The sequence below is a fragment of the Thermobia domestica genome, chromosome 8 (assembly GCF_964235325.1).
Source record: "Thermobia domestica chromosome 8, izTheDome1.hap1.1, whole genome shotgun sequence".
Taxonomy (NCBI): Eukaryota; Metazoa; Arthropoda; class Insecta; order Zygentoma; family Lepismatidae; genus Thermobia; species Thermobia domestica.
Window position 1 is genome coordinate 175,340,518 of NC_137461.1, and position 13,821 is coordinate 175,354,338.

Below are 13,821 nucleotides of genomic sequence, written 5' to 3' on the forward strand. Positions count from 1 at the left end.
TAAAAGGAAACTTAATTTTATCTCCTTATTTTGACGAAGGATCCAAGGATCTATCTTAGGCGCTTTGGCTAGCATGTTCCAGTGCGAAGTTTATGGTGAAATCACTAAACGTTCGATGAACTCATGATACATCATGTGGTATTGTTCTTTCAGGTGACTTAGAACTTTTTTTATGATGAATATCAATGTTATCAAATACAACAATTAAATTTTCGTATCAATCATAAACGAATAGAACTGGGTTTTGCGGCGTGCATTCACGTCGCTTCGGATAATTTGCATAAATTTAACACTAATTCACTTATCTTCGCTTAACCATTTATGTTTCGAAGCCATGTCTACTTTCTAGAACCCGTTTATGCTCTTAATTTCGTTGCACTACAAAAGATTGCAATTTTAATTACAGATTTTCATTGCATTCCATTTGCATAGTCCTTCATCGGCTCCATGATGGGTTCCGGAATGCCTTCCTTGCCACCTTCAATGCACAATGTTCATGTTCCTACGCCGATTCATTATAAAGAACAGCATTGAAAAATCATTCGAAATCATTGATTTGCAAGTAATATACACACTGACAGGTTTTATAGTTATTAGCCATTTAAAATAATGCGATTAAAATATCAAAACAATAAAATTAAACGTCGATGACATATGCTCTTAACGAACTAGTTTTTCAAGAGTTACAGCCACTTCACGACTTATTATGTTCTGTTCACATAATGCAAGTCACCACTGCGAAGCGTTCCCAACACGTTAAAACAGACAGGACCATTTTGTAAGGTTCGCGTCAGCGTATATAGAGCCTTATTCCACTTCAAATGAGACTGACTGGGGAATTTAAAATGGAATGAGAATGAGGGAGGACATACACTCACATCTTCTTGAGTACTCAAGGACTTCTCTTCTTGACAACTTTTCTACTCAAGGAAAGTAAGACATCAATTTTTGTAAAGATCGATTTACGCTAACGAATATTTTTTGATACAAATTAATTATTTCGTAAGGGCGAAATATAAACATTAGGCTTATGCTTTTTATGTGTATATTAACATTTACGAAATGATTTTTTTCGTTTTTAACTTTTATTATCGCTGCTCACAATGTCGGGTATACTAATTGAACATTTACCTTTCTTGCTGTTAGTTAGTCGTTGGTGCAGACCCTTTCATCTGAATGCATAACTAACCTTCATATTGCAGCTTTGTATGAAAATATACATATTCTATTTGCCTGTATCAATGTAATTCTTTAAAGAAAGTAATATGCTTTTACATCAGAATTTCACATTATTAAAATATTGGTGACTAATGCAATTTCTCAACAAATCAACTTTCATAGTTTGTCACTCACACACAATCCATTTATCACCTTGCATAAAATATTGATTAGTAGAGTAAGAACTAATCTTCATACGTAGGTTCCAACGCTTGGTATTTAACTGGCACACCTTTATTTATTTAGTTATTTATTCAAATAAGTGACGCAGGACAAGAAAAGAGTAGCGTGCACATGTGAATAGTTATAAGATATTCTGTAAAGCTTGCACCCCTATCCGATTTACTCTCGTTGTACATTTTGACAACAGTTATTGCAAATAATGCCTGATAAAGCTTTCATTGAAGAAAAAAAAAAACAGCAGTAGCATCATGATTATAGAAATTACAAAAAAACTTTAAACAGAAATCCCTTGGTGTAAGAAATTTTGTGTTGTTTGCAGTATGTAGTATACTAAATACAATATAAGCGATGCATTATTAATTTTAACTTTTCAAGATTTGAACCTGAAATATGAAATACTGATTCTAGTTTCCAAAAGGTTCATATAAGGTCAATATTTTTTTTTTTTACATAACACGGGCAGCAGCATAATAATTGTACATTCATATATCTGAAAATAAAATAATATTAAACATTATTTTGGTAACAAATTATGTAAGATGCTAAACGGTATTACAATAATAGCTGCCTACCAGCTATCTATACTGGATGACTTTATCATCACAGTATTAAACTGTCATTACAAATTACTAGAACTTTGTGGTGTTATTATAAAACTTTATTGAATTTTGACTGGTTGAGTTTGAACTTGATTGATTAAATTTGAATATAGTTTTATTTTTAGGCAACTAAGGCTTAGGCCGCACGAGAGGCGTAAGTGCAAAGATGTAGAAAGGCAGAGTCCTGGCTTTATAGCTTTATATGTAACTTTTGAATACTTCATTATAGTTAAAGTCCTGATGAGACGATCCACGACCTCAGTGCTTTCTTTTCCCATATTATCTCTACTTTATTCATTAATAAAAGTTAAGGAGATTTTTCTTTTATTTTGATTTTTCGCCATGCCATTTTGATTTTTCTTTTTCCGTGATTAAAACATATTTTTACTGTCTATACTTGAAAGTAAGAAGGTAGTAATATTATGTATTTTATAATTGAAATTTTTTTAAAAAAATATGCTGATTAATTACAAGATAATTACTAATTAGTTACTAATTTTCACATACGTATTTATATATGCTTTATAAAAAGATTCATTTCATATGGCTTTCGAGAAAAAATAACAATTACGGATCATCTCAATATTGTTTTTGGTATAGCAGCAATAGCATGCTGAACATTAAGTGCGTCCTTTTACCCCGCTTTACTCTATTAGAGAAGAAATATCTCCTCTAGTTCCCTTCCAGGCGGCAACGTATCAAGAACTGACGAAACGTTGCCACGTTGGACCGCAATAGATATACGTTGTATTAAGAAGGACGCTGAACGAACATCTCCAGAAACGATAGATAATCAGCTGCCTACCTCTCTGATAATATCAAGGCTTCTAGAACCCCATGCCCCACTGGTCTCGATGGCTATTGGAGCAAAAATAAATTTGTCGAGGAGATTGTTGTATTTCCTTTCCTTTCCTGCCTCTACGTCTAGCAACTTCTCCAGCATTCATAACAGTCAATGGGAGGCTTGAATGGGCAAATGTGTCCGAACATGTAAAATCCCAAACTAGTGATTTGCCTCTCATCCATGTCATGTCGTCAGGTCGTTTACCATCAGAACGACAACAGCCTGACGGTTCACGAATGGAAGGAATTCCTGCCGTTGTGAGGGCTCGCAAAATAATGTCATTAACAGATGAATGTCTGGTGTTCCTTCCAATGCTCTTCATGCATGAGAGGCCATGCAGGCCGCGTTGGGTAACTTGATCCCCGCAATCTGGACAGCGATGTGGCTCACAAACATCTGGACCTAGTCTTAAGGCTACTGTGATTCGAAAGGTTTCATTAGACATGTGAAGACCTAATTGGGGGGAAGGTAACGCATTTGACCATGCCCCAGCATGGGGGGATGACGCAGCAAGAAGCCTAGCTTTATCCTCTGCAACAGTAACGGATTGTAAAAGAACTTCATGAAAATGTGCTGCTATTGGTGTGTACCAAGATGCCTGGAAACCTCTTTTGCTGATTTCTAGAAGGTCCGTATTTGTTATATTTATCCATTTACTTGAGCCTTCTTGAACTATTTCATCTGGGTCCAGGTGGTAACCTTGAGGAAGGAGAGCCTCGATTAAACGAAGATATCCGTGGTAGGACGCTAAAAAGATAGGAATCGCCATATCAACGGTTCGTCGAATACCAAGACGTCCTAATCCAACAGGTAAGGATGCTTGCATCCAAGAGTCGTCACTCAAGGAAAAGTTCAAAATTGATTCCAGACCCATTTTAAGGATAAGATCATATTTTTCCAGTAGTGGAGTCTTATTCCAAGATGGAAAGCATCTTAAGAAGTAGTTTAAACGAGGGATCGATAAAGAGGCACGTAGAAGAAAGAAAGCTGCATGGACAGAAATCGAGGTGAGACGAGAAAAAAATATTCTAACTTCAATATTTTGCTTAACAGGACATTGGTAAATGCTTCCTTTGTGAGAGCGGCGCCTAGAAGACAAGCATCCTGATTAGTTAGAAGACGTATTCCTGGGGCAGCTTCGTCAGTTTTTTTAAATAATAGGTCGAACTTGGCTTCGTCTATTTTATTTAACGAATAATGAAATCAGACAAGTTCTTTCGAAGTAACATTACGTATCAATCAGTGGCGCTGGAACCTAGGAGCTCAGGCCCTGTTAAACCTCCAAATTTTTCATTAGAGGCTGGGTTCTTCACCTGAGTGATCAATCAATACTTTAATTGATTTGCAGGTAGGACTACTCTTAATAGTTGTAAAACTCAACACAAGGCTTTGTGTTTACTTTAAAAGAAAATAAACTAATACATATACCGCACAATCTATCCGCATATTATTTGATACACATATATGTATAGTCTCATTTGAAGTAAGTTAACTTGTTTATATAATCCTTCATTTGAGTTAATTATAAGATTATTTAAGTCTCATCGGCGCCTCTGGTGTCCGTAATATTTTTTTCTGGTACTGTGCTGTGTACTGTGAGTACAAGAATGGTAAGATACCCTTTTGTCATTTCCTCAGCCAGCGTTTTGCTTCACTCCTGCATAAAAACACTTTACGATTTGTCCTTTTAACAGGTGGGGGCAACTTCATGCTGCTGTTCTAGCTCCTCTACCAGGCGTAATTAATGTTAGAGCGGGCGTTAGTTGGGTTGCCTAACTCTCGGATTTTGTTCCTCAAGAATTTATGTGGGCCACTGTACGTAGTGTACTGAGTGCCTGCTTGAACTGGGCCGGCAGTTTGTTTTAATTTCTCACAATCCAGGACGGTACAAACGAAACAAATTACAACCCAGTACAAACAAACGCGTTTCAAATGAACCAATTAAATCGATCGTACGTCGTGGTGGGGGTTGCGTATACCAGGTCCTCAACTTTGTTTTCTTAATTTTTCATACTACAGTATAGTAGAAACAAAAAAATTTGTTCTACAAACCGGTAGAAAGGAAGTACTTTTTGTTGATATGCGTACCAAGAGGTGCGGGGAGGGCAGGTTCACAAGGGTTCTGAACACTTATAAATTTGTAACTCTGTCTGATGCTCACAACAGTTGAACGAAAGGGGAAAAAAGAAAGAGAAATGATTAGATACTAATTGAAATACCCATTCTTCGCAAGGGGGCTATGTTGGGAAATCAACGCCTGTGGCAGTATCACCATTTATATCAGCGACAGGAAAACTATGGATTTAACACTAATATCGGTCATTTTGGATTATTTTTACATGTCTCTGTAACTCTTCTCTTCCCCACAGGTGAACGCCGGCCCGCATACAGTGATAGCTGAATTTGAAAGTCATCGCTAATGGAAGTGTCACCATTGATTCCAGCTACTACGAAAACTATGGATTTGACACTAATATCGGTCATTTTCGATTATTTTTACATGTCTCGGTATCCACCACCCGTTGACACCCGGCCCGCAGCCGAATGGGGTAAATTTGGAATATAATGCGATCGGAGTTTCACCATTGATCTCAGCGACCGCGAAATCTATGAATTCAATACTAATATCGGGTATTTTCTACTACTTTTACATATCCTGGTAAACGACATTCTCCCCCCCCCCCAAAGAACCCTCCTGGTTCGAAATTTGAAACAGCGCTTCGTCTTTGTGTGGGGTCTGGATCAAGGTACCCGTGACCCAAATTTGATAACTCTCGGTCCACTCGTCTGGTTCCCAAGCCTCACACAGATTCGCAGACAAACAAACTCTTTATTTCATTTATATTAGATTAGATAAACGCAAAAATATCTAGTTTGTATTAGGTTACTGCAGGACCTTATGATCAACCACCTTCAATTGATGCAGCAAAAGCACCACTGGCGTATGAGCATGTTACGTGCCCGAGCCTCCCGAACACAATCTCTTAGCGACCGACTCATCTTCGTCCAGCTTAGCGACGAACACATAGTCAGCGCGTTGTAACACTCCTCTAACAAACGTGTCAGTAGCTTAGCTTTCTGTACCCACTCCCTGTTAGATCTTTTGTTGTCGTCACTCCTCAGTTTGCCTCACGACGCTGGGTGGAAGCCGAAAATTGAGTGCATCGGCCGGAAATCTAGCCCAGGACCACACAGATTTGAGTTCAACTCTCTAACCACTGAACTAGAGAGCCGCCTACAGAAACACTACAGAATACTTCACGAGGTGAATCTCAATACAGTAACTTTAAAACAAATTTGCTGCTACAAAGCGTAATGTACCACGATGCTTAGGTCTAGTTACTTCTAATATGCACGTATGTTCAAGTTATATACAACATATAATGCCTAACATACATAAAGTTGCACCTTTGTTTGTTTGGATCGTCATGAAACCACCATATGAGAGCACAAGCACTAAACAATTGATTGGTGGAGTTCGGTTTACACTCGCCTCTAGTTTTCATTCGTGGAAGTGATTGAATAGTTCGTAGTACATCCGTTTCATCGTGAATTTTAATCTCTGATTTTTATTTGATCAATAGAGGTCTCCATCTTCTACCAAGATAAGACATTCCCCTACCACAAGGCACCGGACATACTGTACTCGTTGTGGGCTCCTACCTCCTATCCTCGATTTCTAGCTCTCCGACTTAAGCTAATCGAATAGTGTGTCTGCAATCCTAACAATAGAACTTCCGATTCGTGGAATTTCAATAAGAAAAATAATAAAACGGCTCCATAGTATAATACACTAAATATTATGTATATCTTACGAGTTGTTAAGAAAATGTTGCTCTTTAGTTGCTTATCAATTGGAAACAAAATAAAATTAAAAAGTAAGCTTCTTGTTTCACTCTTAAACGGAGAAGTGGGATAAAATTTGCTGTACCAAATCTCTTCAGTTAAGGAAAATATTTCAGTATATAGAAGAGAATAAATAACATCATACCAATATAGCCAGAGTCCTTTCACTATATGTTATACTCGTATGTACTGGTACATAAATCTCTATACGGAGATGCATTTATCATTACAGGGTGAAAAGGGATATCCTGGACTGGATGGAATTCCTGGAGAGCCTGGAATCCCAGGACCAAAAGGAGACAAGGGCATCAGTATAAAGGGTGAACCTGGTAATCCTGGAAGGGATGGAAGTAAGGGAGACAAAGGCCAACCTGGAGCTAAAGGACAAAAGGGAGAAGCAGGTAAAACTTCAACACTAAAATCGCAGATAAGCTTATTTTCCCAAATTTTCAATAGGCTTCTGTTACATCTAGCAGACATCTAAGGTCTAGCAGCCACTTAACGTCTACATTTACTCCGTCTTGTAAAGAGTGTTTTTTGTTATTTTTTTTAAACATTCCACGATTATGCACCTAGACTAACGGAGAAAGTGATAGAGATGCGTGATAATGGCGGAATGAAGAGAGTAAAAGGAAGCTAGAGAATCCCAAATATACCAACGTACTTCACGATTATCCACCTCGAAGTCTAGTTGGCACCTGGCATTGAACCAGTAACCTCATGTACCAGAAGTGAGTGCTCCCCCGCTGAGCAATCGTATATCCTTAGTGTAGGGTTAGCTGATATTTAATTTGTTAAAACATTAAAGGTCTTTTACTGTCTATGTTTTGGTTCTTGGTGTTTCTGCCATGTGGATATTTTGTATGAGTATGTTGGCTCCTCATTTTATGAACTCTTGATTTTGTAAATTTCGATACTTCATGCTAGTCAAATTTACATGCTGTCAAAGGTTTTGCTGACGATGTTACGCGCTGTCGATATTTTGGTTGCCAATATTATGGGTGTCTATGTTTTGGTAGCCTCTTTCGAATACGAATATTATGGAATAAATGTTATACTTGTCTATGTTTTCATTGCCAGGTTGTCGATATTTTAGTCTGTCAGTGGAGCGTAAATGTAGGCTCTGTAGATAACTTTTGTCTCTAAACGATTCTAGACAGATATTACATAATTAGAAGACACAAATACTAATTGATCATACTGGGCAGCGCACAGATATCTATAATTTCAACGTTTAAAAGCTTGATACATAATTTTCCTAATACCGTTTGAATTTTGAAAATCATCCAATAAATATTAAAGTTAGTTATTGGCACCTCTATATATGCAACCACACGAAGTAAGTAAAAGCATAATAAGGGAAATAGCATCGAATCATTGTCAACTGTGGAAACACAGAGCGAGAGAGAAAATTAAGTGACATTGAACCACTGCATAGTTTATAGTCAGAGCTATGTTAAACCGTACTAGTAAAGTATACCCTGACACGTAAATAATTTTCAGAATTAAGCGTAGCCTCAACACAAAGATGATTTTTGAATGTTCTTCCTTAGTATGATCATTCAATACTCAAAACCTGGGAGTGATATCAATTCGAGAAATTGTATATGTGCCTCTGATTGTAGAGAGCTGATTTGTACCCGTTTATTTTAAATCATTATGTGTAAAATTTATGGTGACTTTTAGATAAAAATTATAAGGTGACAAAACTTTGCGGGATCGAAATAAATTCATATCTTCATTACTTGGGAACTAATTTTAAGAATTTAAACTTATTTCAAAATAATATTGAAAATTCTATTTTCTAAATGTGTTGTTTGCTCCATCACTCCAAGGAGAAAATTACAAACTTGTTTTATGAAATAGTTGTAAAAATGTGAACGCATTTCGAAAGTGCATCAAAATCTTATTGCTTTAATGTATTGCTAGTTATATAACTCTAAAAATTACAAAAATAATGTTTTTGTTACGTATTAAGTGATCTGCCAATAACGATAGACTACCAATGATGATCGTGATGATGATGATTGTATTCACAGATTTTGAAAATTCAAAGATATTTTGAATGACATTTAAAAATAATATTTCATGAATACACAGATGATTGCATAGTCGAAAGAATAAATTTATGAAAACTAGTATATTTTCTATTCATGAGCACAATTTTAAAAATGTAAGTGTACTAGGAAATAGTGTAAAATACTATTTGAATGTAGGTGGTTTCATAACTCCAAAATTGTAAAATTACAAGGCCCTTATTTCTGCCGTTTAATAACAAATTTTGAAAATTCAAACCCATTTTGTAAGACAATTATAAAGTTATTTTCCGAATGTAGTTTCATAACTAGGACAAAATTAAACAAATAATATCTCTGCTTTCTGAACCACCTGTTCATCAGCCTTTGTATATATTTATGAAGCATTTTCTGTGTGACTTATAACCATAAACATCTAATTGTAGATGATTGCATGTTATACTAGTAATTACATCTTCGATTTTCTTGTTCTTAATTATTGATAATTTAAAGCAAAGAACCACTAATCTTTCATACAACCCGTGTGTTATCTTCAACACATTTAACAACCCTATTTAAAGTACTTGTGCGAATAAATTCTTTTTAACATCCTTGGTAACTACTTTGGTTACCTTTGGAGAATGTGAAGTTTTAATTTTCATACTTTCGTTTTATGTGAAAAATATTGAATTTTTCAACTGTTGTACAAATCAATCGTCCTGTCCTACCGAAAAAAAATTTGTATTTTCTATATATTTAAGAAAATGATCCTATCATTACGTATTTGAGGGAATGTTGTTGTTTCGTAATTACCATTCAAGTATACTAGCAATGTTTCACCAGTAACATTTATTATTTAGATTTCATTGTATTCCATACGCTTTACCTCTCTTTAGACCTGGAAACGAGTAACTAAAATCTTTAACGCTGTTCTTGTTTGGTCAAGTAAAAAAGAAAAAAAAGTCTTATTTATTATTTAGGAAATGTTCGAAGCCTACATACAAATTTCTCCAGTTGGATAATAATCTTTCAGTAGCCGAGTATACTATTTCATCTATCTGTCGAACACCTTACAGTCGAAGAAACACATTCGACTATTATGTATCTGACAAACTTAGTTTTATTTTTCATCTTCATTTTCAGCTGTATATTCTCTTCTTTAACCTTTTGCTTTGTGTCCCCATTTTAAAACTCAACATCATTCGTAAGTCAATGTTGTCCCATACTTTGAATCGTACGTTTTTTTTGACCAACTCGAATTGTGTAGCATGTAGTTGAGTTGAGTAGGTTTTGAGTTTAACTTTCAGCACGAGGTTATATGAGACGGGACCTACTGATTAACGTGGAATCCGAACCACATGAGCTACCGCCTGGAATCGAACCCGGGTCTCCCACGCCGAAAAGACATACGCTAACCACTTAGCCACGAAGGAGCTCTTGTAGCGTTTAGTATTAGCATTTACAGCTTCTGCTAAGTCTACGACAACCTTTATACTTCTTTCGTTTACAGATACGCCGTTGCTTCTAGTACTATTAATGACATGCTATTAATATGTTTTTCTGGCTCCCAATACGTTCCTGTGTTTCTACATATTATTCTCTTGAACACAATACGGTTTAATTCTTAATGAACTCATTATTAGGAATTTTATAGTATAGTTTCTGTTTTCTTTAGGAAATTCCTCCCGATTTTAAGATATACATTCTTTTTTTTTCATTTTGCAAAGATCAAATTTAGTAACATGTAGTCTTATATTGACTCCTATCAATTTGACATTATAATAACTAAGTATATCAAATTGTCTCGAATTATATCACAGTGCAGCATATCAAAACACATGTACCTGCTGCAACTCTTGAATAAATTAATACGTGTAATGAATACATGGGTTTAGATTTTTTTAATATATTGAACTTACTTCCGTAGTTAGGTTTGTATTTAACTGTAGGCTATCTTATCTACATACTGTAATCTTCTTATCATCAGCTGTAGTTGCTCCGACTCCAGTCCCGCTTCTGGTCATAGAAGCCTAGACGGCAAAATACCTTCGGAAAAATACCCTAGATCCTTACGTCTCTCAGATCTACTTGCAAGGAAATCTATTTTCCCTCCATTCTGCTACAGAGTAACATGACCAGAGCAGAAGAATTGAGTATCAGGAGGTGCTGTCAAGTAAGTACGTAATTGTCATATAGGAAAACATCATGAAGTGTGACAAAAAAGAAAAATGAAATCAAAATCTGGCTTACTGGGTGACAGAGAATTCATGCTTCTACGCGAAGTAGATTACCAAGGTAATAATATACATAGATGGACAACGGTGTCGTGGTTAGCATAGCGGAATTGAGTGCAGAACGGGATTTTAGCATAGGTTCAAATTTTGTTTACGAAAAATTGTTTTTCAACAGAGTCTGCGTTGTGTTGCAAAGACTTCGGATGTAAGAAAATTATAAATATGTCACACCTATGTAATATATTACATTACACCATTTTTGTTAAATCAAATCATAAAGCATTGTTCTATTATCTTAATGTATATTCTTGAGCGGAAGATAACATAGAAAGATTTCATCTAGTTCTTCAGTATTTCGCACAAAGGGAATCACTATATGAAAATGAAAATCACTAAATTGTATCTGTGGTTTCAACCACAACCAACGGAAATAATCTGGTTGACCTGTAGAAAATGTATACTTTGATTCCAACATGAGAGCACATTTATGTTGTGAAGAATATTCAAAATGGTTAGATAGTTTCTAAAGTACCACTCTACTATTTGTTTACGTTTTTTTCTGCCATTCTATTAAAACTTTAATGGAGAACAGTTGAAAACTTCTTACGCAGCCGAGTTACTGTCAACTATTAACATTAATCAAATAGTGCCAAATCAAAGTAATACTTAGACATGAGCAGGAAATTAGGAAAAAATAAAATGTAAAAACTGAAAGTCCAAAATATGAATATACTGTAACTATACATTTTCTAGAACATAAATTATTTCAATGGAAACTGAAATGAATAAATTTCAAGGAAATTTCTATTTCTCATGATTATGCTTTTTTGGGCTTAAAGAAGGTGGATATTTAATGAAAATGAATGGTTATAAATAATAAATCGTGCATTAAGAATGTAGAAGGAAAGGGGAAAACGCACGGACACGATGTTGCCTACCACAAACTCTTGTGGACGGATATTGAATAAGAAACCATTGGCAACAGAGAGAAGTGTTCTATTATTGAGGTATTGTTCTCTCTTTACGATTAAATATTATTGCCTTTTTATATACAGGATGAGTCAGTACAATTAGCGAGTACCTATAAATTAGAAACGACTGGAGATAAAAGGATAAAACAAATACGGGGATAGGAAAGTGCCAGGAGTTATCGGAGTGGAGCATTTTGTTTGTCTCTCAGGACCCTATACCAGGAAACTGAGGATTACCCGAAACTTCCATTATATTAACGTTCATCATGTAGTGTCCACGTATTTCCCTACACGATGACTCCGATTGAGCGAAATACTGGAATATTAAGTGGTTCTTATCTGGCTATATGCAAATGAAATCGATTTGGTTTCTTACTTATTATGGAACAAATTCTAACCGATTAGAATGATTTCCTGAACATAGTTACCACTGGCACGAGCCAAGAATTTCTATCATGTCACTCTTAAGAGGAGAGGGGCAATGTTCTATATTTATACCAAGAGTAGAGTTCCTCAGGAGGCCATCATATTATGGAATTGAACTTCGTATACGAATCCCTTATTGAACGTAAGTAGATATGCCTAGCGTTTGCAAAACTTGCTCTTCTAACGGGGAAAAGCGGAAGAGGCAATGTGATTTGATTTGATTTTGAGTTTAGCGTTCCTTTCAAAAGCGAGGCTATATAAGACGTGGCCCTACAGCTGAACCTGGGATCCGAACCACATCAGCTCCCACCGAGAAAGAAACGTGGGTCTCCCACGTTAAAGGCCCGTACGCTATCCGCTTAGCCACGAGGGAGCTCAATAGAATAATTTCTATAACATTTCTCAATATGTAAAAGCGAAGTTTAACTGTGAAATTAACTTTACAAGAGCGCTTTATGTGAGCTGGGAATGAATAATTTCATTTTCTATTGAAATAAGCTGCATAAGGAAAAGATAGTGGGTCAAATATATTTTCAAATAGGTTGCATATACCTATTCTCTTGCGATGAGCAGGCATTTCAACTAATCTATGTTGCTCTGTGTATAAGAGTATATATATATATATATATATATATATATATATATATATATATATATATATACAGGGTGTTTCAAAAGAACATCGACAACGTTTGATACCTGACACCAAGACAAGACTTTTTTGCACAATTTTAAATTTATTCTTTTCATTATTTTGTGTACCCTACATCCCTCTATATCGTTTACATTTGTGTACTTCAAGATATGCTTTTCTGTTTTCGTGCTATTATGGATGTTAGTGGCATTATTAATGGCAACTTTTCAAAGTACTAATTTTCGTATTTGTTGGGATGTCTGCACTGCAAATATTTCACGTTCAAAATTCCAAATGAGGGAACTATTTTAAAACGTAGCTCTTGAAAACACGAAAAAAAACTTCCGCAAAGAACCGAAATTATATAACGGTTTTGAAAACTATAATGCTAACCATTTATCCACGAGAAACAGCGAACATTTGCAGTTTGTAAATATGATAATCGAAAGTACACGGGAATCCCAAGTCTCAATTGAAGTCAAGTTAGAAGAAAAATTGATGTAATTAGGCAGCTCTGAAAAACTGGCTTTTTTGCGCTTCGTTGAATCGTATTAGTAGTAGATAATCTTGTGTTGTCCCCATTAGTTTCCATGACAGCTCTTTATCTCCTTGGTATAGAGTTAACTAAGCTCAAGACATATCTTCGTCCCTGTGCAACTTCTTTCAATGCATCAAGAACTAACTCCCATAAATCGTCAGCTCTCCTCGGTGGATTATCAGGCCAATTTTCTTCTAGTATTCTCCTAACTTCTATCATAGATTTTCCATTGGATTCAGATCAGATGCTGTAGAAACCCAGTCGACTAATTGAATGTTTTGTTCCTGTTGAAACCGTGCTGGAACTAAATGCA

At 35.7% G+C, this 13,821-nt stretch overlaps 1 protein-coding gene across 1 annotated transcript in view; it reads left to right on the forward strand.

Annotated features, from left to right (window-relative positions):
• LOC145693356 (uncharacterized) overlaps nucleotides 1-13,821 on the forward strand; it is a 1,437,468-nt gene that overhangs the window by 672,723 nt on the left and 750,924 nt on the right. The window contains exon 15 of the mRNA XM_081769283.1: nucleotides 6,923-7,091. Coding sequence (XP_081625409.1) covers nucleotides 6,923-7,091 — 169 coding nt within the window. The remainder of the gene's footprint in view (nucleotides 1-6,922; nucleotides 7,092-13,821) is intronic.